The following is a 26,537-nucleotide window of genomic DNA, read 5'->3' as shown; positions in this document are numbered from 1 at the left end:
CCCAGAGATGAGCCATTATACCTAGTTAAGCTTAGAGGCAACATCCCTTTAGTTATCAATTTATAATAAGATTCAAAGGTTCTTCCCTATTACAATGCAAATTCCTATTTTAGTAACATTCCTTTCTAGTGAAATCATTATAGTTTAAAATGGTTCAAGATAACACAATTTTCAGAATAACTGAAAAAATCTGAGTTAATTTTCTAGCACCTTGTCAAGTAATGAGGTAGCATATTTTTTACTGCTTTGATTTGAAATTCATTCTCTTCTATTAAAAAAAAAAAAAAACCCTAAAAGAAAGGCAAACATATAAACAAGGGAATTTTTAAAATCTGGAAAAGCAGTGGATAGCGGTTACGTAAAAGCTGGGGCATAAAATTAAAAAGAGGAAAGAAAATCCGCCCGAGACCAGGCAAATCCGGATGGACGGAGGCAGTATTTCCTGCCCAGCGGCCAAAAGGCATCAGTTTTTTAAGGCAAACTTGGGCCGGTTTCCGCGGAGTGAAGAATGACGTCAAAGGCGAGGGCTCAAGACTTCTCGGGGAAAAAAAAAAAGTGAGGGGTTACAGTCAGCACCGAGGACGGAAAAGACGGAAGCAGCTGCGAGAGCTTGTTGGCCAGCCTCTGGGCCGCGGACGGGCGGGACCAAGCAGGCCCCGCCCCAGAGTAGGCCCCGCCCACCGACCGGCAGCTCGCCGCCGCCGCCAGGGGTCGCTGCGCGCCGCAGGAGCGAGGGCTGGTCTTTCTGCCCCTCCCCTCGCTGCTCCGCCCGCGGAGCGGAGTCGGCGCCAAAATCAAACCCGCCCGAGCCGGCCCCGCCCCTCGCCGCGTGCCGGTGCCGCCGCCGGAAGACGAGCCGCCCGCGCCATGGTAAGAGCCCGGGGCGCGTTTCCCGGCCCCCTCCGTTCCCACGGTCCGGCCGCTTAGCCCTCCGGCCGTGTGGGACCCCGGCCCGGCCCTGGGCCCCTGGCGGGCTGCGGGGGCCGGCCTCCCCGCCGGGTCAATCGCCGCGTCAGCCCCGCGCTTTTCGGCTGCCGCTACCCCAGTCCAAGGCAGGCATGCAGTGCCGGGACCCCAGCTTTACGCCCCTCGCGCCCTCCCGGGCCGGTTAGATTAAATGCGGAGCGTTCGAGAACGTGCCCCTGGTGTCTCACAAGCTCAGCAACCTGTCAACAAGGCCGAGAGTCGCTTCAGAAGCCGGGCCCAGGCTCCCCGCCTCCGGCCACCAGAAGGCGCCGCCCCCGCTTGAGAACCGTGGGGGAAGGGACGTTGAGGGCCCGAGGGCTTCGCTTGATCTCTGGCGATTGATGGTTTTGTGCATTGTAGCCTGTAGAGCACGTTTCAGAATTCCTCACAGTTTCTAAAGGGACCGAAAGAATCTCCACTTTATGCCAGTTAGAGGATTTCTGTGAAAATGCACCTTTTTTTACTGAAGGGCAGGACGCATTACCAAAGTTGCTGTATCAGGGAAGCACCCGGGCTTCCGCGGTGGCCCAGACTGTGAAGAATCCGCCCACAACGCGGGAGACCTGGGTGGGAAAGACATCCCCCCACCCCCAGAGACGAGAATGGCACCCCACTCCGGTGTTTGCTTGGAGAATTCCATGGACAGAGGGGCCTGGCGGGCTGCAGTCCGCAGGGTGACAGTCTGACCCGACCGAGTGCGCTCAGGAAACTGCACTGATTGGTCAGACGTGGTCTTGTGTGGCCCAGTGAGTTCAGTCTTGGTTAGATTCCAAACTCATCTCTTTGTTTTTGCGAGTTTAAATCATTTTCATAAACCTTCAGAGTTTCTTCTCTCGCTGCCCCCCACTTCTGTTGGCAGAGAATCAACGTCTAATGAAATGGATCACAGATTTTAATATCGTATTTCAGTTAAGTGGCCGTTATTTATTTTGCCAAGCTAGTGGTGGATGGGGATCTAGGTTGTTCAGTGTTTATTTGAAGGTAGTTGTCCAGATGTAATCATAACTGATAACGGCTTCTTTGTGGTTAGACTAACAGCCCAGCCACCTGGGCATAAAATGATGGAGGAAACCAAACAAGCACACTTAAATCTGGTACCAGTGCGCCCTCATATATTTCTGTTTATAGTTACTAGCCAGATACAACTGACTACTGTGTTAGCTTTTTTTGTTTTTGTCTTTTACCGACCAACTCTACACCTGCATCACCTTCTAATAGTAAATGGTTTAATGTGCCTTTAACTCTTCTCTGATGTTCACCTCTGGTAATGGAGAAACATGAAACAAAAATTTTTGTAAGAGACATAGTTCCCACTTTTCGTGTATTATTAAGAAATAAGTTTAGTGTTATACAAAGATAACCTTTCTTCTCTTTCCTGATTGTTAATTAATAGCTGTTTGCTTCAATATGGTTATGCTTGCTGGGTAGACAATTGTTATAAGTCCAAGCATGTTTTTGAAATTGGAGATACGTGGTGGGGTCTGCCACTTCTGAAGGCAGCAGCTATCATCTACTTTTAATTTTTCAAAATTTTACTAGTGATCAACAGGGCTGACTTTAGGGTTGGTTTTTTTTTTTTTTTTTTGACTGTGCAGAATGTAGGATCTTAATTCCCTGACACGGGATCGAAACACTGCCTCCTGCAGTTCCAAATCACTGGCCCTCCAGGGAATTCCTGACTAAGATTTTTTTAACTTATAATAGGAGAAGATTCTTTTCATTTTCCTAACGTCAAGTGTTGAGTGAATCTCTAACATACTATTAGGAGATTTTCTTTAATCTTAAATTTTACTTGAGCCCTTGATGTTTTTGGAGAAATTTCTAAATATGAAGTAATATGGCATCCTTTTACATTAATTATTTTAACTCTGGCCATGATACTCTCCTACCGTGATTAGAAATAAGCATTCTTTGTAGTGGTTAAGGAGAGTGATGAATAAATTAGCCTGAAACCAATGTTAACCGATGATAACATGTGTGCATGCTAAGCCGCTTCAGTTCTGTCCGACTCTTTGCGACCCCATGTGTCGTAGCCCACCAGTCTCCACTGTCCTTGGGATTCTCCAGGCAAGAATACTGGAGTGGATTGCCATTCCCTTCTCCGGGGGATTTCCCAACCCAGGGATCAAAGCCGTGTGTCCTGTGTCTCCTGCATTGGCAGGCAGTATCTTTTCCACTAGGGCCACCTGGGGAGCTCATCCATGTTTCTTGAGTCACTCATAAGCTGCTGAGCTGAGTGATAAGAGCTTTCCTAAAACTGCATGCCCTCAGGACACTAGGTTCTCCCCGTTGCCTACCTCTGCGAGGCAAATTCTTGTGAAGTCCAGGGTCTCTCAAGGAGCAGTTTATAATACTAACATGTTAGGAGCCTTTTCTAAAGCGTTGGATCTGTTTTCCAGTGATGCAGCCACGGATTGAAGCCCTAAGAGCCCCACAGTGCCCCTAACTTAACCTCCAGATTCTAGGCTGAGAAAAACTGTTTTCTCAATCTTTGGGCACAATATGATCCCATAATACCCCCTTTCCCCTACCCCTCTATGCCCGCCCCTCCTCCTCCCTGCTGGTGACTGCTGGTTTGTTCTCTATCTGGGAGTCTGCTGCTTTTTTGTTTTGTTGACTAGTTTGTTGTATTTTCTAGATTCCATATTTAAGTGTTATCATATATTGTTTATCTTTCTCTGGCTTATTTCACTTAGCCTTCCAAGTCCGTCCATGTTGCTGCTTTTTCATGATCGAGTCATAAGAATCTGTGTGTGTGTGTGTGTGTGTGTGTGTGTGTGTACCACATCTTTATCCATTCATCTTCTGTGGACACAGGTTACTTCCATATCTTGGCAAATGTAAATAATGCCAAGATGAACATTGGGGTGCTTGTATCCTTTTGAAGTTGTGCTTCTATGGGATATATACACACAGGAGTGGAATTGCTGGATTATATTTTTAGTTTTTTGAGAAAGCTCCATACTGTTTTCCACAGTTTTTGCAGCAATATACATTCCCACCAAAGTATGCGAGGGTTCCCTTTTCCCCACGTCCTCACCAGCATTTGTTATTTTCAGCCATTTTGATAATGGCCATTCTGACAGGTGTGGTGAGTATCTCACTGTGGTTTTGATTTGCATGAGAGGAAAGTGTTTTAGGTTGAACAGTATTTTGTAAAAGGCACAGAGAAAATTCCCTAGTGGTCCAGTGGCTGGGACTCTGTACTTTCACTGCAGAGGTCCCAGGTTCAATCCCGGGTCACACAAGCTATGCCTTGTGGCATGGGACCAAAAAAAAAAGGCCCAGAAATGGGAAAGAGCATGTTGCAAGTGGAGAACTACAGGAGTTTTTGTATTACAGCTTCACTTGCTTAGCTCTTCGTGTTATGGTAAATGTGAGGTGGGGAGTGGAGCTGTGAGAGATAGGTTGGGATCCAGTGGTAGAGAGCCTTGTCTGTCACTCTAGGTGACTAGATACTCCTGGGTGGTTGGGAGCCACTGGAAAGTTTTAAGCAAGGGAGAGGCATCGTTAGTTAGATTTGCTTTTTGACAGCATGGAATGTGGCCTTAGAGGATGGGGCAGAGTGTGGTTAGCAGACTGCAGATCTAAAGTAGGCCTGAGCTTAGGTGGAGGCATTAGGGATGAAGCAGACAGGATAGATTTGAGAAACAGCTAAGCACAGAGATTGGCAGGATTTGGTAACTGGTTGGATGTGAAATAGAGATGTAGGAACCAGGCATCTAACTACTCAAGATCCAGAAGAGCAGGTTTGGGGAGGAGGTGTGGGAGAGGAAGATGTCGGTTTAGACCGCCCAAGTTTGAGTCTGTTCAGCAGGCAGGTAATTAAATGTGATTGGAATTCAGGCCCCCATCTAGCCCAGAGATATAAAGATTTGAGGTCTTAGCATGAAAACAGGTAAGATCAAAGAAAGGATGTGAGGAGATGAGGGGATCAATAGAGAAAGAACCTGGGGAACTGCAGTATTTGAGAATGGACAGAGGAAAAAGAGAAAAATATTAACTTTGAAGCTACTTATTTTACCTATACAATCATCTCATCAAGGAACACTGGATAATTTGCTGTGAAAATGAGTGCCTGCGTTTCTAGGCCATATATTCTGGAATGCATTCAGAACGGCAGTTTCAAATTCCTTTCCCTGTCTAGTGTTGCCTTTCACTTCTGATGCAGGCTTTGATTGGGTAGGTTTATTATTGTTGACTTATTTATGTCTGTTTAAGTGGTGTATTTTAAAGTTCTTGCTAAACAGTTTTTATACCCCTGTGCATGTGTGCATGCATGCTAAGTCGCTCCAGTCGTGTCTTGACTCTTTGCAACCCCATGACTGTAGCCCACCAGGCTCCTCTGTCCATGGGATTCTCCAGGCAAGAATGCTGGAGTGGGTTGCCATGCCCTCCTCCAGGGAATCTTCCTGACCCAGACATCAAACCTGCATCTCTTATATCTCCCACATTGGCAAGTGGGTTCTTTACCACTAGCACCACCTGGGAAGCCCATATTCCCCTATAATCCCATGCAATTTTTGAGAAAGATGCAGATTATTTCAAAAACATTGATGTGGAATCTTCCATGAGAGCACTAGGGATTATGGTTCTCCTTCTCTTTGTTATTTTCTGTAAGTACTTGCTTTGAGGGAATTTGGTTTTTTGAAAAATCAGACTTTAGGTATATACTCTATAAAATATAGAGTAAAATTTATTATTAGCAGTACATTTCCATTACTCTTAATTATCTTAACTTCAGATTTGCTAAAGGGTAGCTATAGGATAATAATCACCTGAAGTAGGCTTTCATTTTCTACTTGCATATGTTTTCCTTCCTCCATCCTGCCCTCCACATGCTACGTTACTCTGACTCCCTGCTTTAGAAATTGCCCTGTTGCTCCTAAGTTGCCTGGAGTAAACTCTACTCTCTAACTGGACAGTCAGCCTGCGTAATCTGGCGCCAGACAACCTCTCTCATCTCATCTGCCACACCCTGTACACCCTCATTCATTTAATAATCGCCCCCTAAGTGTTTGTCTCTCTGTAGCAGTCCATGAACTTCCATCACCCTGTGCCTATGTGTGGTCTGTCCAGGATCCCCTCCTCACTGTTTCTCAACTTGCCAAAATCCCACTCATCTCTTGCCTTCCTAGCTAACCTTTCTTTCTCTCTTTCCTGGGTAGAACTAATTCGTTCTGTCCTGGGTAGCAATTTATGCATGTACCGGTTCATCAGTGAGAAGCATCTTATGTCTGTTTATTTTCTTTGAGAGATTAACTCTTTTGAAGGTAGATACAGTGATTTATTGATCATTTGATACATATTGAATTTCTACAAAATGCCAGACTGTCTCAACCACAGTTATTGTAATGGCAGCACCTACCACAAGGCCTGGCTATGAGATTTATTAACCCTCTTGTCTCAGACGAGACCGTGCATTATTTCTAATAATGTTTTGAACCAAGTTGTCTTAAAAAGCATTGGTTTTTTGTTTTTAAAGCAGTTTACTTTTTAACTTTTATGCCTAACTTTTGTGCTTCAGTCGAAGAAAAAAGGACTAAGTGCAGAGGAAAAGAGAACCCGCATGATGGAAATATTTTTTGAGACGGTAAGTTGTTTCCCTTAAGATTTTTAGTATGTTGTGCCATTTTCTCTTTAAGTATATGTCATCCAGTGTTAACTGTACCTTTTTCACGAGAAATCAATACCAACCAATTTCCTGAAGAATGAGTAAAATTCAACAAACATTTGTGGTTCCTGTGGGCTATGGAGCATGAAAGAACCCTATCACAGTGTTTGTAGAGTCTCTTCTATTCAGGGGCTTCCCTGATAGCTCAGTTGGTAAAGAATCTGCCTGCAATGTAGGAGACCTGGGTTCAATTCCTGGGTCGACCTATATGCACAACAGAAAAAGAGACACAGATGTACAGAGCAGACTTTTGGACTCTGTGGGAGAAGGCGAGGGTGGGATGTTTCGAGAGAACAGCATTGAAACATGTATATTATCTATAGTGAAACAGATCACCAGCCCAGGTTGGATGAATGAGACAAGTGCTCGGGCCTGGTGCACTGGGAAGACCCAGAGGGATCGGGTGGAGAGGGAGGTGGGAGGGGGGATCGGGATGGGGAATACATGTAAATCCATGGCTGATTCATGTCAATGTATGACAAAACCCACTTCAATATTGTAAAGTAATTAGCCTCCAACTAACAAAAATAAATGAAAAAAAAAATTCCTGAGTCGAGAAGACCCCTTGGAGAAGGGAATGGCTACCCACTCCAGTATTCTTGGGCTTCCCTTGTGGCTCAGCTGGTAAAGAATCCACCTGCAATGCAGGAGACCTGGGTTCCATCCCTGGGTTTGGAAGATCCCCTGGAGAAGGGAGCAGCTACCCACTCCAGTATTCTGGCCTGGAGAATTCCATGGACTCTACAGTCCATGGGGTCACAAAGAGTCAGACACGACTGAGCAGCTTTCACTTTTCTGTCCAGACTGCCCTACCCTCTGGCACCGTAATTTTTTTTTTAACTTTATATTGGAACGTAGTTGACTGACAGTGTTGTGTTAGTTTCAGGTACAGCAAAGTGATTTGTTTATACATATACAAGAATCTCCCTTACATTACAAAGGGATAATTGCTTAATGGACTCCTATACACAGTCCTGTAGGAGCATGAGAGGGCCACCGTAGTCTCAATGCAAATGGCTCAGGAAAGGCTTCACAGCACCTTTAAAACAGGAAGGATTTTGTTTGCTAAGCAGATGATCAGAGAAGTTGTGGACAGAAGAAACTTGTGTTATTGCTTGGTCTCACATCTTGTTTTTTTTTTCACATTAATTATGCTGCTGTATATTCACTTATATCTGGATATGAGATTTATTAATAGTAATAACAGCCCCAAAATATGTATTAAGAACTTAGAACAAGGTTGGAAACTTTTCTAGAATCTGTAGACATAGCAGTGAAGTAGATGGACAAAGGAGCTTAGATTCTTACTTAGGGAAGCAGAAAAGTAATGCTAATGTTTTGATGTTGACAAGACAGGGTAACAGTATAATAGAGTCCAACAGATGCAAGGGAAACACTGTTCTAAGTACTTTCCACATATGAACTCATTTAATCCTTAAAATTACCTCATGAAGTAACAGACTGCTTTATATTGTCCCTATTTTATAGATATAGGATCCAGAGGTGTAGGAAGTTTAGCTGACTTGCCCTAGAGCTAGCAGATGATAGAGCTAAGATTCTATCCTGGCTGTCTTGACTCCAGCATCATTAAACACTGGTATACTATTGACCTGGGCAAGGATTTGTTGAGGGAATGGTTTCAAGGGTTAACTTTTGCCATATAATCCTAGATTTTAAAACACATAATTCATTTTTTTTTCACAATTTATGATGAATTTAATATCTAATTACTGATAACAGTGCTTTCTAGATGTTTTTGTCATCTTGTGATGTCAAAGTATGTTGTGCCTCAGTTGTCAGATATTGATGCAAAGAAAATTATAGCATGATTTGTAAATCTACAACTACAGCATAGAAATAACTGCCATGAATTGTTACCCCCTTTTGTTGATAACAATCTGTACAAATAGTTCAGTAATTTTAACATCATAGGTCTAGCCTATTTAAACTTGTAGATCATGTTTTAGAGAAACTAACTTAATATTAAGACTTGGAGTATGGGAGACAGAGGAAAAATATGCTACAAATAAACTTGCTACAAAGCTTCTGGCTGGGTAAACAAGTATGAAATAAATCCACAGTCCCTTGTCTGTAGACCGAGTCCAGTAAGCCCTGAAAACTAAAAAGTGCTTTAACAAGCTAGCCAAACCTAACCCTGACTAACATAAGACAGCTAACATAAGACAGTCACATGTAAGTGTTTATCCGAATATTTGTATATTTTGCTGCAGAAATGTTCATATGTGGTATGTTGAAAGTGTTCTGCCATACACTGTATGTGTCTCATATTACCCTTCTAAACTTCAGAAAGTTTCAAAGTCAGGAACACAGCTTTCTCCAAAATTGTGACACTACCTGCAGACCTTTTGAGTTTTGCTATCATACACATATAAAAAATGGAATATACTTTGAAATGTCGAAGTAACCTAAGCCTTATCTTAAGTCTCTTGACTACGTTCATATCTAAATGCTTTAGAGCATACATTTTATAAATTAATGCCTAAATTTTATTAACCCAGTTATGGGCAGCTCCATATAGCATGGTGATAGTTCAGAACTTATATATTATTTTTCTTAAGTGATTAAATGCAACCCATAGTAGAAGACTGGATACTTTAAATGAGGAAGGAGCACTTCAACCACTTTTTCTATTTTTCTCAGTTTTCCACAGAATATTAATACCACTAAATTAATTTTAATTCTGCTAATGCATATTAGGCATATACATCCTCCCTACATGTGATGCTAATGTAACAAAGATAAATAAGGCAGCAAAGGCCTTCCCTTAAGGAGGCCACTGATGCTTTTCTGCCTCTGAGAGACTTATCTTATTGTCTCCTTTCCATGATCACGTATCAAAATCAGAGGAACATGGATTAATCAATCCATTCAGCAAATAAGCATCTATTAATTTCCAGGCATAGTTCTAGATACATTATTGAACAAAATAGAGAAAAAGCACACCACTTTTACAATTTAATGTTTCAGTGACCCTGAGATTTCCTCAGTGTGGACAGGATCGGCTTCCCAAGTAACTCAGTGGTAAAGAAATCACCTGCTGACGTAAGAGACGTGGGTCCGATCCCTGGATCAGGAAGATCCCTAGAGGAAGAAATGGCAACCCACTCCAGTATTCTTGCCTGGGGGATCCCATGGACAGAGGAGCCGGGAGGGCTGCAGTCCATGGGGTCATAGAGGGTCGGACAGGACTGAGCACGCAGGCGCACACATGGATGTCATGTTGGGTCTGCTGCAGTGTAGAGTGAGCCACCAGACTGCTTCACTCAGTTGTTCTTCTCATTTCCAAGTCGGTTGGTCATTTATCTTTGTTATGGCTTCTGCATATGTATATAAGGACGCCTCCATTCACACACATAAATTAATACATATGCACACACTCTGCCTCACTTCATAGCATTCTGTTGATAACTTCATTGAAAGGTAGTATAATCTGCAAGTTTTCAGGTACTGCTGGTTAGTATCCAATATAGAATATTATCTTGAGGCTCTGAAAGATTAAATATGATGCCATGCTATTTCATTTTTCATGTTCTTGCCAGAAAACTTCTGTCTCTAATATCAAGCTCACCATAGTGATTTCTTCCTGGATTGTACCTGACTCAGATTTAGAGTTCTTGACCCTATCCCTGACTTGTTGTGGAAACTTGCATAAGTTAATGTCGCACATAAAAATCAGTTAAATAATGGTAGGTACAATTATGGTAGATGCAAATAATAATAATAATAATACTATAATGTAGGATTTTTTTGACTGTGGTGTGTTTTTCTACAGGAATAATATCAGAAAGGCCCACCATTTGTGGTAGATCCAGTGACAGTCCTTTTACAAGGACTTACTGATGCAGCACATCTCGTTATTTGCATATATAATGCTTTATTCCTATAATGGGTAAAAGGTAAAATAATTATTCTAGGTTTTTTAAAAGTAAATCTAAGGTTAGATTAATAAAAATTTCTCTTATGGTTTTGGTAGTGTCTATGTGTAAAAGTGTTTATGTATACATTTATGAGCTTTACTGAAATTTTTTTAGGTCTGGGGTAAACAATTCAACAGTATTTCTCAGACATTAATATATAAATATTCACCTCAAATGCACATAGCTGGTTAGCCATTTGTTTATGTTTTTATTTTTTTATGATATGTTCGTGTAATGTTGGGGCTTCCCTATAGCTCAGGCAGTAAAGAATCTGCCTGCAGTGCAGGAGACCTGGGTTCAATCCCTGGGTCAGGAAGATGCCCTGAAGAAGGGAATGGCAATCCACTCCAGTATTCTTGCCTGGAGAACTCCACGGACAGAGGAGCCTGGCGAGCTACAGTCTAAGACTGTAGAGTTCAAGACTCTTGAAGTCGCCAAGAGTCAGACATGACTGAGTGACTGACACTACTACCATACAAGTATCTGTTCTTTTTCAAACTCTTTCCCCATTTAGGTTATTGCAGAATTTTGAGCAGAGTTCCCTGTGCTATACAGTGGCTCCTTGTTGGTTATCTGCTTTAAATATAGTGGTGTGTACATGGCAGTCCCAAACTTCAGTCTGTCCCCGCTCTCCACCTTTCCCGCCAGTAACCTTGAGTTTGTTCCCTAAGTCTGTGAGTCGGTTTCTGTTTTGTAAATAAGTTCATTTGAATCTTTTTTTTTTTAAGATTCCCCCTATCAGCAGCATCATATGATATTTATGACATTTGTCTTTCTTTGTCAGACTTATTTCATTTAGCATGATTATCTCTAGGTCTGACCGTGATGCTGCAAATGACATTATTTCGTTCTTTTTAATGGCTGAGTGATACTTCATTGTATGTATGTACTACATCTTCTTTATCCATTCATCTGCCAGTGGACATTTAGATTGCTTCCAGTTCATCTTGGCTATCCTAAACAGTACTGTAATGAATATTGGGGTACATGTATCCTTTCGGATCATGTTTTTCTCTGGATGTATGCCCAGGAGTGTGATTGCTAGATCATATGGTAGCTCTATTCTTAGACTTTTAAGGAACCTCCATGCTGTTTTCCACTGTGGCATGAGTATCTTTAGTTGTGTCCACTTTTGCCTGAAAAAAACAACGATAATAGCTCACATCTGCTGCGCTCTTCTAGGTGCACGCCACTGTTCTAAGCACTTGGTGTATTTATCTGATTGTATCACTTTTAACCCTCTGAAATCACTACTGCTATCTTCATTCTATAGACCTGGACTTCTGAGATAACAGCGTAAAATACCAACCGTGTATCTCAAAAAAAGAAGACCTCTCAAATAAAGAAGTGATAGTACTAGGATAAAAGCCCAGGGAGGATCATCTGATTATAAAGACAGTGCTGAATAAAGCTTCTTTCCATTTGTTAGCCTGTGTATGGTATAACATAGGGGTCCTCAACCTCCGGAGCTGGGCCTTAGCAGGAGGTAAAGCAAGCGAAGCTTCTGAAGCCTCGGCCGCCGCTCCCCGTTGCTCTCCATTGCTCTCCATCGCACGTATTGCCTCCTAAACCCCGTCTGTGGGATAATTGTCTCCCGTGAAGCCGATCCCTGGTGTCAAAAGGTTGAGAACCGCTGGTGTAACACGTGATGTGATGCTCCCTAGGCCTCCTTACTTTATTCCAGGTATCTGTGCCTGCCACTAGCAGGAAAGACTTTTGAAGTTTCTGCTCTTGTGTGGCAAAGCCAGGATTCAAACCCTGTCTCCTGGCTCCAGAGACTTTTCTTCACCATGTTGCAGTATGGTGGCTTTTTTCATTTTCAGGTTAAAATCCAAACTTTCGACCTACAGAAATATTAGTTTCCTATGTTTTATGTCTTAGCAGGATCTTCAAAGTCTAGTTTGGCCCAATTTACTGGCTATTTTCATTATTTACAAATAAGAAGTAGGTGGGGAAATGGCAAAATAGAATATGAAATTTGAAATAATGATAATATTTTCATTTTGGTAATGCAGACTCTCAGTAAAACAAATGAAATATTGTGAGTTTTTTTTTTTAACTGTTTGCTCTCTAAGTGAAATCTTACTAATCTTCCTTATGTGCAATGACTTAATAAAAGTCATTGACAATCCAGAACAGAGCCTCATCTTAATAATGATGTAGGTGAGGATTATGATTATTTATTCTGCTGAGTTGAAATACTTTTCCTATGGTCTCAGAGCCAGAAAAGTAAATTTAATTCCTTCTAGGCAGTGGAAGACTGAGGAGATTGTTTTGTCCTTTATGATATTATTAATTTTCTCAAATACCAAAGTTGCTATTTCTTATTAAACATTTTTCAACTCTGCTTCCTATAACATTAAGACACTGATGACTAAGATACTGTGACTATAACGAGTATTAGCAGGTTAAAGAAGTTCCATAATTAATGAGTTTTTAATGTAAAGATAGAATTAATTGTATTAACTGATTTCAATTCATATATTCCTATGCATTTTCATTCATATGAATTGTTGCTGTTGTTTAGTCACTAAATTGTGTCCATCTCTTTGTGACCTCATGAACAGCAGCAGGCTGGCTTCCCTGTCCTTCGCCATCTCCCTGAGTTTGCTCGAACTCATGTCCATTGAGTCGGTGATGCCATCCAGCCATCTCATCCTCTGTCATCCCCTTCTCCTCCTGCCCTCAGTCTTTCCCAACATCACGGTCTTTTCCAGTGAGTCAGCTCTTCCCATCAGGTGGCCAGAGTATTTTGGAGCTTCAGCTTCAGCAAAAGTCCTTCCAGATTCAGGGTTGATTTCCTTTAGGAATGACCGGTTTGATCTCCTTGTTCATATGAATACATACATTTATTCCTATTATATGTTCATATATTCCTATTCACATTGACTCATATGTATGCATACATAGATTTATTTGAAGTTGCTAATATAATAGAAAAAGAATTCTTTGCCTGTTACTCTTACTGTTAGGAAGAAGATGGCAACAGTACAGCTCAAAGACGGAGAACTGGCATCCGAAGTCTGCTTCACCTAATAGCTTTGTGACTTTAAACAGGTTATCTGACCTAAGAAGCAAAAGGCTAATAGTGACTTGTACCTGCTTCACAGAGTTGGTATAAGGATTAAATGGAATAATCTGTAAAACATTGGGATGCCTAGGTCATAAGTGCTTAATTAAAAGTTAATCTAGTATTATAACTGTGTGTCTTCAATGGTATCTTTCTACGTAGTTTTGATTTTGAAGGTTAGAACCTTCGTGTTCTTTTCTTTATTATCTCTCTTTAGTGTAGGGGAGAACCGGTATCTACTTGAGACCATTTTCTTCGCTCTCTTAGATGACCACACTTCAGTTCTGAGGCTAGTTCTTTGCAAGCCTCTTCATTTACGCAGCAGCCCCACTGGGGCAATTGGTATGTCTGGGGCTGTTCCCGGGTAACCGCGCACAGGCAGATGTCTCAATGCCTTCATGTTCTTTTTCCAGAGAATCTAAGGTATTTGCAAATAGGTTTGATTAATTGATTTATTGCATGTTCTCTGAGACTCTACAGAATTTTCTTTGAAACATCCCACCCCCGGGTTCTCCCATAGAGTCCAGAATTTTCTTTTAATAGTTGATCCCAGGTGTGCAAAATTTTGTTTCACAATCTATTAATGGGACCAGTGACTTAGTATTTTCCTGAATTTACTAAATCTTAAGTGTAGTGAGATGGAGTTACCTTTTCCAACATTTTATTATTGAAGATGAGAGAATTTCACAGTGAATACCTATGTGCCCACCCTAGATTTCACCATTAACGTTTTATACTCTACTTGCTTTATCATATAGACTCATCTGTCTGTTCCTTTACACATCTGTCAGTTCATCTTTTTTGCGAGGGTTGTGTCTGGGGTACTGCTCTTTTGTCAGGTATGTTCTGGACTATTTTCTTCTCGCCAGTCTTTTCAGTTTCTTATAGTGCCCTTGAATGCACACAAATTTTAAATTTTTATGATGTCTAATTTCCATCCTGTTGAAGTTACCAGTTCAAGTTTATGTTGGGAGAAATGGATCCCAGATTTCCATAACAATAATCACAATAGTTCTAATTACTGAATACTTCAGTCTTTTCAAATGTTTCACTTCTGTTATCCAAGTTTTTTTGACCAGTTCAACCAAAGCTTATTACAGGAAGAAAGGAGTATTCTGCATAGATTTGTTTTTCCAGCCATAAGATTGAATATTCTATGTGTGTATCTTCCCCACAATGTTTTGCTTTGCATGTGATGGACATGTAGCATGTATAGGTTAATGATTGATAGGCATCCATGAATGGCTGTTTTTTTTATTTAGGTGTAGCTCTTCCATGAAACCTTAAATGTAAACAAATCTTGACAGCTGTCTGTTTTAGTTAAAGCTGCTAAGTCTGTGATGTACTAAGCAAAGTTTTGTGTTTTCTGTAAATCAAAGTGTCAGAGAAACCAATTATCTCATGTTAACAAATGATTCATCATAACTAGATTTTATACTTCATAGGAAAGATGTTATGTTCTGCCCTCCAGTTACTTTAAGGGATTGTATGTTCGTGGAAACTCTATCCATTTTATGTTCTGTTGAAGGTATTGAACAAGATAATTACAATTTCTTCTAGCTCTATAATTCTTGATGCTATTACACTGTTCATTTCCAGGTGTAGTTTTCTAATACAATATTTTATAAACGTAATTATGGTGAATATAAATGTATAGTAGAAAATAAATACATGTTTTTCATTTTTTTTAAACTCTTTTAAACAGAAAGATGTATTTCAACTAAAAGATATGGAGAAGATTGCTCCCAAAGAAAAAGGCATTAGTAAGTATCAAAGATGGGCCAGAATGTTTTGATGAATACTGGTCATCTTTCCTGCAAATCTTTCACTTCATGGAAGCATAAATTTCTAGAGATGAACAATGTTTGTTAAACTCCTTATATAATGTTTCTGGGCCATGATCATGATTCTTGTGTTTGGAGTATCTGCTCTAGGAAAACTAAGGTGGAATATACACGCATGCCTGTATGCACACACACACACACACACACACACACGTATACATACACACCATTATACACAAGCCCATTTATGTGTATAATTTAGTTCAAAAGAAGTAAAACTGTTCATGTATGTTCTGGTATTTGTTAATGGGATTTACCTGGTGTATGAGTGTTCTATAGCTGCTGTAACAAATTACTGTAACTTGGTGGTTTAGCACAGTGGAACCTTTATTCTCGTGTAGTCCTGGAGGCCAGAAATCTAAAGCAAAGCTGTCGGCAGGGTTGGTTCCTTCTGGAGGCTCTGAGGGAGTTTCCACCTCACACTTCTCTCCTGGCTTCTGGTAGTTGCCGACTATGCTTGGCTTATAGATACATCATTCCGATCTCCGCCTCTGCCTTCACATGGCCTCCCCCTTTTTTTCCTCCCTTTCAGTGTCTTATAAGGACACGTGTCATTTGGGACCCACCCTAAATCCAGGATGATTTTATCATGTATAGCATGAGTTTGAGTAAACTCCAGGAGTTGGTGATGAACAGGGAGGCCTGGCGTGCTGCAATTCATGGGGTCGCAAAGGGTCGGACACGACCGAGCAACTCAACTGAACTGAACTGAGACCCTTTTCCAAAATAGGGTTGCATTCAGAGGTTCTGGGGTTTATCTTTGGAGGAGTCACTCTTAAGCCCGTTATATATAATATATATATTTTTTAAACCTTACTTTCTGATTATATAAGCTATACATGTTTAACAGATTTGGAAGTTATATAAATAATATAATGAAAATAAAGTTCATAATCCCTCTACTGAGATTACCACTTTTTTTTAAGCTTTTCGTTTTGTATTGGTGTATAGCCGATTAACAATGCTGTGATAGTCTCAGGTGGACAGCAAAGGGACTCGGCCATATATACATACATGTATCTGTTCTCCCTCTAAACTCCCTTCCCTCCAGGCTGTCACATAACACCGGGCAGAGTTCCATGTGCTCTGCAGTAGGTTCTTGTTGGTTATCTGTTTCAAATATAGCAGCAAACATCAATTCATTCTCTGCCTCTGTACCTTTCTGTTTTGTAAGTTCATTTGTATCAGTTCTTTTTAGTCTTTTTAGACTCCACCTATAAGGGATGTCATAGGATACTTCTGTCTGACTGACTTCACTCAGTATGACACTCTCTAGGTCCATCCATACTGCAGCAGATGGCATTATTATTTCATTTTTTTTAATGGCTGGGTAAGATTCCATTGTATAAATAGTAACATGGTATATTTTGATGTCTTATTCTTAGGTTCTCTTTATCTGTGTTTGTGTTATATATCTGTCCATTTCTCTGAGAGGAAGCCATGCTGCAAATACCGTTTTGTGTTCATGTATTTTTTTCATAAAACATTGTATCATCTACCTATGTCATTTGCTTTAAAAAAATTATTTACAGCATCTCTATTTCCTAATATTTTTTCTGTGACCACCCATTGTGCCGTAATTTGCTTAACCCATTAGCTATTGTTGACCAGCTAGCTGTGTTCCCAAATTTTCTTGCTAAAGTTAAGGTAATTAGCATGCCGTTCTTAAATTTTTTTCTAAATGACTTATTTTTTAAATGAGTATTTTTAGGTTCACAGCAAAACTGAGAGGAAGGTACAGTATTTCTCATGTACTTCCTGTCCCCCACACATGCATAGCTTCCCCTGTTATCAACACCACTCACCATCAGGCATTTGTTACAATTGGTGAACCTGCATAGACACACCATAATGACCCTGAATCCATAGTTTACATTAGTAATCACTCTTAGTGCTGTGCATGTCTGTGGGTTTGTGCACACGGATCCACCGTTATGATATCACACAGAGTGTTTTCCCTTCCCTAAAAATCCTCCATGCTCTTCTGCCTAGTCATCCCTCCCTTGCCCCTGCCGAAAAGTTTTTTCCACTTTTCATATTGCTTCATTAGGAAATGTCCCTAGAAATAGAGTAGAAAAAGACTTGTATAGTTTTAGGCTTTTTATTTTTATTTTTATTTTTTTGTAGTTTAAAGGTCAAATTTATTAGGAGATTAAGAGGTGTATTATACACAGACTATAAATACTGCACAGCTGACTTTATTCACAGCCAAGCACAGAGATACAGTCCATGCCAACCTATTTTGTGGATACTCTTGTTCTTTTACTCCAAGAAAAGTTTGCGCCATAAGACTTGGACTTAGGTTTCAGAACCTTTCTCTCCTCAGTGTCTTAGCTCCATCCATTTGTTTCTGCAGAGGCAATTGCATCTTTAGTACTGAAAGTCAGAACCAGGTTGGATGAGGGATCAGCCATTGACGCCCAACCCATCAAAGGATTTTCCCATCTCTCTGGTATCAGACTCCATCTTCCATTTCTTTGTGTTGTTTACTCCAGGCTGCATGTTATTGCGAGCAGGAACAAAGATCCTGGCTTTTCTAGTTTTGATACGATCTTCTGGAACACCAGTTAAAGTAGTAATATCCAATTTTCCATCAGCTGTTCTAAGCTGCGTGTCTCGAGTTTGGTCCTGTGCCAGCCTCCACGTGGACGTGGTCAACGACCTGGTCAAAACCGTGGAAACGGAAACGGCAGCTACAGTCGCTGCCCTTCTCCCCCACAACGCCTGCCTCAGCTCCAGTTTTAGGCTTTTTAGATGGGTTCTCAGATCGCCTTCAGGAAAGGCTGTTATACTCAAATTCATTTCTCAGAACTGTTATTCTTAGAAGTCTGTGACATTTCATTTCAGTTTGTACTTTTTTTATGAATGAGGTTGACTGTTTTGCACTGGGTGGAGATTTTATTTTTTTTATTAAATCTTTTAAGTTTTTAATGAGTTTTATTAAATTTGGGGGTTTGCTCTAGGAAAAATTAAAATGGACTCTATGGATAATTTCTTGGTATAGTTCTATTAATAATAAGTAAGAATGGTCTATGAATTTCAAACATTTGTGAAATATGACTTTGTATTTTTACATGGTATTTTTGAAACTCTTTTCTGATTTTCAGTCTTACCCCTAATTATAACATCCAGTTTATTTCTTTATTTATTGCTTAATTTTTCATAGTAGTTTTCTTTTAGTTTCCTTAGCAAAAGAGGTAATGCATGTTTATTATTAGAAAAAAATAAGAAAAACGAGCAAAAAGAAGGAAATACAAATATTTCTCTTAACCTTACATTCTGCACAACTACTGTCATATTACTGAATACTGTCTTCTAACTTAGTTTTCTATATAATACATTTTGGATGTACATATATCCAAGCCATTAAATATTTTATAAAGTAAATTTATTGAATGCATAGTATATTTATCCAGAATATCCTTTTAAGAGTCCAGTTATTGTACTAATTTCCATGGTTTTGCTATGAAAAACTGTGCTTTAACATGCATCCTTAAGCATTATTTTCTTTAGCTAAATTTGTAAAAGTGGAATTTCTATGTAAGAGTTATACATAAATCTGTTTTTGCTACATTTTTCTACTGTGTTGAGGAGTACTTATATCTCTGAATCCTTTATTATAATGTTTAGTGTTTTAAGTAGCCAAAAAATCCTATCTCATGCTTTATTTTACATTTTTCAATTATCAGTTTCACCACTTTTCTTGTTTATTACCCATGCATGTTTTATAGATGCTTATTGACATATTTTATTTTACTGTTGGAGTATTTCCTTTTTTTGTAATTATTTTTAAAAGCTCCTTATTTATTAACTTATTAACTTGATCTTTAATATTTATTGCAAGTGTTTCCCCAGTTATTAGCCTTTAATTTGATTTATGATGTGTCTTAATATGAAGTCTTTAAAAATTATCTCTCTTAGCTGCTATGTCAGGTAAAAGAAGTCCTTCAAAGCTTGGTTGATGATGGTATGGTTGACTGTGAGAGAATTGGAACATCTAATTATTATTGGGCTTTTCCAAGTAAAGCTCTTCACGCCAGGAAACGTAAGTTGGAGGTTCTGGATTCTCAGGTAGGCCACCACAATTTAAAATAATAGATTTGTTTTTTAAGAAAGAAATTTGTTTTATTTAATCCTCTTCCTATTTAGTGGTTTCTGTTAAATTTTTAACGTGCATTATTTGACTCACAATCTGAAGATAATCAAAATCTCTTTTTTTCCAAGGGGTGCAAAGACCTTAGAATGTTCTAACTGTCATCTCACATGCTGTGATATTGTTTTCTAGTATTTCAGTTCTTTTTAGGTTTACAGAAAAATTTATGGGAGGGTACAGAGAGTTCCCAAATACACCCATGCACACCCCCCCCCAACCAAATACACAGTTTACCTTATTATTCACATCTTGTATTAGTGTGATACAGTTGTTACAGTTGACAAGCAAGTGTTGATACCTTATTATTCACTAAAGTCCATAGTTTACATTAGACGTACATTCTTTGTGTTGTGCATTCTGAGTTTTGACAAATCTATAAATGTCATGTATCCAACATTATAGTATCATGCAGTGTAGTTTCACTGCCCTAAAAATCTCCTTTGCTTTACTTATTCCTCCATCCTTTCCTCTCCTCTAGCCCTTAGCAACAACTGATATTTTTAAGGTCTCTAAAGTTTTGCTTTTTCTAGAATGTCATCTGGTTGGAATCATTATAGTCTGCAGGCTTTTCAGAAGAAAGAAGAGTGGCTTTTTTCACTTAGTGTGCTTTTAAGTTTCCTCCATGCCTTTTTGTGTTCTGGTAGCTCATTTCTTTTGATTGATGAATGATATTCCATCCCATTGTATGTACCACAGTTTGTTTACTCATTCAGCTATTGAAAGAACTCTTGGTTATTTCCAAGAGTGTAGTTTAAGATTCTGTCACATTTTGTTGAGCTATTTTGTATCCTTTTACAAGACTGATGCCATGAATTATCATGTAGAACTTAGGGTGCAGTGGTCCCCCCCTTATCTGAGGAAATACATGCCAAGACCCCCTGGTGGATGCCTGAAACCATGGAAAGTACTGAATCCTATGCAGGCTATGTTTCTTCTTATGTGTACATACCTGTGATGAAGTTTACCTTAGAAATTAGGCACAGTAAGATATGAACAGCAACTAGTAGTAAAATAGGACAGTTATAACAATAAGAATGTGAACGTGGTCTCTCTCTCTGAAGACATCTTACTGTGCAGATTTAGTGCCCTTTCCATCTCTTTTTTTTTTTTTTTCCATTTATTTTTATTAGTTGGAGGCTAATTACCTTACAACATTGCAGTGGTTTTTGTCATACATTGAAATGAATTAGCCATGGATTTACATGTATTCCCCATCCCGGTCCCCCCTCCCACTTCCCTCTCCACCCGATCCCTCTGAGTCTTCCCAGTGCACCAGGCCCAAGCACTTGGCTCATGCATCCAACCTAGGCTGGTGATCTGTTTCACCCTTGATAATATACATGTTTCGATGCTGTTCTCTCGAAACATCCCACCCTTGCCTTCTCCCACAGAGTCCACAAGTCTTTTCTGTACATCTGAGTCTCTTTTTCTGTTTTGCATATAGGGTTATCGTTACCATCTTTCTAAATTCCATATATTCCATATATATGTGTTAGTATACTGTAACGGTCTTTACCTTTCTGGCTTACTTCGCTCTGTATAATGGGCTCCAGTTTCATCCATCTCATTAGAACTGATTCAAATGAATTCTTTTTAATGGCTGAGTAATATTCCATGGTGTATATGTACCACAGCTTCCTCATCCATTCGTCTGCTGATGGGCATCTAGGTTGCTTCCATGTCCTGGCTATTATAAACAGCGCTGCAATGAACATTGGGGTGCACGTGTCTCTTTCAGATCTGGTTTCCTCGGTGTGTATGCCCAGAAGTGGGATTGCTGGGTTATATGGCAGTTCTATTTCCAGCTTTTTAAGAAATCTCCACACTATGGCTGTACTAATTTGCATTCCCACCAACAATGTAAGAGGGTTCCCTTTTCTCCACACCCTCTCTAGCATTTATTGCTTGTAGACTTTTGGATAGCAGCCATCCTGACTGGCGTGTAATGGTACCTCATTGTGGTTTTGATTTGCATTTCTCTGATAATGAGTGATGTTGAGCATCTTTTCATGTGTTTTTTTGCCATCTGTATGTCTTCCTTGGAAAATGTCTGTTTAGTTCTTTGGCCCATTTTTTGATTGGGTCATTTGTTTTTCTGGAGTTGAGCTGGAGGAGTTGCTTGTATATTTTTGAGATTAATCCGTTGTCTGTTGCTTCGTTTGCTATTATTTTCTCCCAATCTGAGGGCTGTCTTTTCACCTTGCTTATAGTTTCCTTTGTTGTGCAAAAGCTTTTAAGTTTCATTAGGTCCCATTTGTTTATTTTTGCTTTTGTTTCTAAAATTCTGGGATGTGGGTCATAGAGGATTCTGCTGTGATTTATGTCAGAGAGTGTTTTGCCTATGTTCTCCTCTAGGAGTTTTATAGTTTCTGGTCTTACATTTAGATCTTTAATCCATTTTGAGTTTATTTTTGTGTATGGTGTTAGAAAGTGTTCTAGTTTCATTCTTTTTCAGGTGGTTGACCAGTTTTCCCAGCACCACTTGTTAAAGAGGTTGTCTTTTTTCCATTGTATATCCTTGCCTCCTTTGTCGAAGATAAGGTGACCATAGGTTCATGGATTTATCTCTGGGCTTTCTATTCTGTTCCACTGATCTATATTTCTGTCTTTGTGCCAATACCATACTGTCTTGATGACTGTGGCTTTGTAGTATAGTCTGAAGTCAGGCAGGTTGATTCCTCCAGTTCCATTCTTCTTTCTCAAGGTTACTCTGGCTATTCAAGGTTTTTTGTATTTCCATACAAATTGTGAAATTATTTGTTCTAGTTCTGTGAAAAATACCGTTGGTAGTTTGATAGGGATTGCATTGAATCTATAGATTGCTTTGGGTAGTATAGCCATTTTGACAATATTGATTCTTCCAATCCATGAACACGGTATATTTCTCCTTCTGTTTGTGTCCTCTTTGATTTCTTTCATCAGTGTTTTATAGTTTTCTATGTATAGGTCTTTTGTTTCTTTAGGTAGATATACTCCTAAGTATTTTATTCTTTTTGTTGCAATGGTGAATGGTATTGTTTCCTTAATTTCTCTTTCTGTTTTCTCATTGTTGGTGTATAGGAATGCAAGAGATTTCTGTGTGTTAATTTTATATTGCCCTTTCCATCTCATTGAAGCACTTGTCATGCCCTGTGGCTGTAACTTGTGCAGTTTGAGGTGCAACAGCAGAACTTGCCCAAATTTCTTTTTCCTTCTTCACAGTTTCATGGAGAGAAGAGTCATTTCTCTGTCTTTGCAACCTCAGCGTACGAGTTTTTTCTCTCCTTATTAAGAACTTTCACCTTTTCACTTAAAGGAAGCTCTTTGCAGCATCTCTTTAGCATATCTGAGTTGCGTGCTTCGTGCTTTGGAGCCATGGCCAATTAGAATGATGGTCAGGTGAGCACAGGACTGTGGTCCCTTGACAGTAACCCCATAGGCAGCGTGAGTGCTAAGTGACTGACAGGCAGGATGTGCTGCCGGAGTGACTGTCCGGGCGGGGCGGCGTGGCGCGGAGCAGGGCAGGGCAAGGCTTGTCACCGCTCAGGATAGCACGCGGTTTAAAACTTACGGAATTTTCCATCTGGTATTTCCACACTGTACTTGACCACAGGTAGCTGAAACCACAGATAAAAGGGGGCTATACTATATAGGCAAGGGATGCAATTTTAGGGGAAGTCCTGTGGACTTTTTTGGCAAGGGAGAAAGAGTCCTGATTTCTGGAAGGTAACAGTAACAGGAAAAGTTAATTAACAATAGTAAATTAATTTCTCTCTGGAGGTTTCGTGAGACTGTGTTTATTCACAGGAAAATCCTCCTGAAACACCACTTTTTAAAATGATGCTCCTGTGTTCAACATTATGGTGAACCTTCTTTCTGTCAGTGTTCTTAATTACAAGCAACACAAGCTACCTCTGGTTGACATGAGCAGAAAAGAAATTTATTAAAAGATGTAAGATGGACTTGCAGAATCACTGGGAAGGATAGACGCAGTTCTAAGAGTAGGCAGGACCTGAGGGAAGGTGCACGGCCAAACTCCTACTAGGACGCACCGTGAAGCCTTTCTGGTGAGGGCACTGCTGCTTCACACTCTGCACCCAGCTTTGCATTGCTGACCTCAGACGATAACCTCGGGTTTATGTGTATGTGTGTGTGTGTATTCTTTTTCAGATTCTTTTCCCTTACAGTTTATTACACAGTAGGACCTTGTTGTTTATGCTGCATTTTTTTCCTTGCTAGGAAATAACATGCATATTCATCACTCAGCAGTTTTTTTAACTTGTGCAATTAAAAACTATATATAAGGTGATTTCTTTTTAGGCCTTGTTACATTTCCCTGTCTTCATGGTTTTTTGTTCTTCTCATCCCCTATGAAAGTTCCCTTGTCTTTCCTTTTTACTTAGTTCTGAATGTCCTTTCTCAGAAACTTCCTCAGGCTCCCTTAGCGCACTGTGTTCTTGCCCTTCTCTAAACCCCTGTAGTGTTTTTGGTCTTACCATAAATAAAATGTACAGCTTTGGCAAATATTTCTGATTGTCCAATAAACATTTTCCCCTTTTTCATTGCTCACAAAACATTACTATGTTGAAGGAGCAGAAGACGTTAATCTTCCCAGAGTCCCTTGCATCTATGAATGGCAATGGGAAACAGATTTGATGAATGAGATGTAAGTGAAGAGTAGCTTTGCGGTTTCTGGGAAAATGTTCACTTTCATGATCAAGGCAAAACCCTTTCCTCTTTTCCATGATATGGACCTGAGATCGAACTGTGCCGATGTCCCTAAGAATGACCGGGCCTGAGCTGACAGGGCTCGGGTCCCTGGTGGCGTTTTGGCACACTCCGCAGGCCTTGGACAGCCTCACCTCTGGACTTCACGTTGCATAAGAAAGTTAAGCCCCTGCTTCATCTAGTTTTAGTCAAATACTCTCTTTGTATTCTAAAAGGATGTATTCTAAGTGGATAAATTTGCTTTAAATATTTTTTTAAATTTAAATATGACTTAGCTCTTGTATTATCTATTGCTGTGGAACAGAACTTCATGCCCCAAAACTTCATAACTTAAAGAAACAAACTTTAGTATCTCACCATTTCTGTAGGTCAGGAATCCAGGCATGGTTTAGTTAGACTCCAAGCCTCACGTGAGGGGACTTCTCTGGTGGTCCAGTGGTTAAGGATCTGTCTTACAGTGCAGGGAACACAGGTTCAATCCCTGGTCTGGGAAGATCCCATGTGCTGTGGAGCAGCTAAGCCTGTGCCACAGCGAGAGAGTCGGTGCCCTGCAAGAGAGGCCCTGCGTGATGCAGCAGGTCCTGTGTGCCACAGCTGAGGCTGACAAAGCCAAATAAATACATATTAAAAAAAGAAAAGTCTCACTGAGGCTGTGGTCAAACTGTTGGCCAGGGCTGTATTCTCATCAGAAGGCATGTCTGGGAGATTTACTTCTGAACTCAGACTTAATGGTTATTGGATTTAGTTCTTTGCCGGCTGTTGGGCTGAGACCTTCAGTTCCTGAAAGCATTGGGCTGGTGGCCTGAATTCCTTGGTAGCGTTTGTGCGTGGAGTGTCCAAGACAGAAGCCATAGGGGTTTTTGTAACTTAGTCTTGAAGTGACTCACCTCTGCCTCCTTCTGTTCCCTAGAAACAGATTTAGTTCACACTGAGGGAGAGATTATACATGGGCATAAATACCAAGAGACAAGGATCATTGGGACCATCTTAAAGGATACATACCACAAATTTTTCATTCTTCTAACTTCCCAAATGTATAAATATTCTTATTTGTTTTAAAAAATAGTTTTATTGAGGAATAATTGACATACCCAAACTCATACTTAAAGTTTATAAACTGTTAAGTTTTGACATATGTGTGCATCCATGGAACCATCACCATAGTCAAGCTAAGGAGCATACCCATCACCCCTAGAATTTCTTCATTCCCATTCTCTCTCTCCTGCCTAGCCCTAATCCCTGACACACACTGCTTCCCCTACCCTGTTCCTCAGGCAACTGCTGATTTACTTTCTGTCATTATACATTAGTTTATATTTCCTACAGTTTTATATCAGTGGATCATGCAATACATCTCTTTCCTGCCTTCTTTTACTCAGCATAGCTAAGATGTATCCATGTTGCTGTATATATTACTCATACATTTTTATTGTTAAGTGGTATTTCATTGTGTAGATTTACAGCAGTTGTTTACCTGTTGATGGACATTAGGGGTTTTGTTTGTTTTAGTTTCGGGTTATTAGAAATAAAGCTTCTATGAATATGTATATATGTCTTTGTATAGACATATGTTTTCATTTATATTGGGTAAATACTTAGGGACAGGATGGCTGGATCATATGGTAGGGGTATGATTAGCTTTTCAAGAGATTGCCAGATGGTGTTCCAAAGTGTCTGCGCCATTTTCCAATCCTACCAGCAGTGTGTGTGTTCTGGTCTCTCCATATGCTCACTGATACTTGGGATGACACCCCTTCTAGTAAGTATGTAGTGATATCTTGTAATTTCCATTTCTCCAGGTTAGTTCTTTGCACATTCTAGATACAAATCCTTTATCAGATAAATGCTTTCCAAATGTTTTCTCCCAGTCTTTGGTTGTCTTTTCATTTATTTAACTGTGTTTAGAAGAGCCGATATTTTAAGTTTAAAGGAAGTCCAGTTTATCTTATCAACTTGTTTCCTTATGGTTGGTGTTTCTGGTGTTGTATCTTACCTTCTTCCAGACAGTTATTCATGCCTGAAACTAGGCCTAACAAGTGCTAATTAAGCATTTCTTTTTTGACTTTGTAAACCAGAGATTATCTGGAGCATTGTATGCTTTTTATTTCTTTGCCTCTGTATTTAGCATAATTCTATTTAGCAAGTGAAGGAATTTTGCAAAAAAGTAAGCAAGAGATTCTTGCTA

The 26,537-nt window shown here is 39.9% G+C and overlaps 1 protein-coding gene and 1 pseudogene across 1 annotated transcript in view; one reads left to right on the top strand and one right to left on the bottom strand.

Annotated features, from left to right (window-relative positions):
* The first annotated feature begins 805 nt into the window (after positions 1–805).
* Positions 806–26,537, top strand: part of MND1 (meiotic nuclear divisions 1) — an 85,462-nt gene continuing 59,730 nt past the window's right edge. Inside the window, exons 1-5 of the mRNA XM_070474736.1 lie at positions 806–870; positions 6,494–6,559; positions 15,354–15,411; positions 15,857–15,867; positions 19,426–19,563. Of these exons, the coding sequence (XP_070330837.1) occupies positions 868–870; positions 6,494–6,559; positions 15,354–15,411; positions 15,857–15,867; positions 19,426–19,563 (276 nt within the window). The 5' untranslated portion in view covers positions 806–867. The remainder of the gene's footprint in view (positions 871–6,493; positions 6,560–15,353; positions 15,412–15,856; positions 15,868–19,425; positions 19,564–26,537) is intronic.
* On the bottom strand, positions 17,591–18,294 carry LOC110138078 (NADH dehydrogenase [ubiquinone] iron-sulfur protein 4, mitochondrial pseudogene; annotated as a pseudogene).

This window comes from Odocoileus virginianus, chromosome 12, assembly GCF_023699985.2.
Source record: "Odocoileus virginianus isolate 20LAN1187 ecotype Illinois chromosome 12, Ovbor_1.2, whole genome shotgun sequence".
NCBI lineage: Eukaryota > Metazoa > Chordata > Mammalia > Artiodactyla > Cervidae > Odocoileus > Odocoileus virginianus.
The sequence above is the reverse complement of the archived record's forward strand: the minus strand, read 5'-3'. Positions and strand labels throughout refer to the sequence as shown.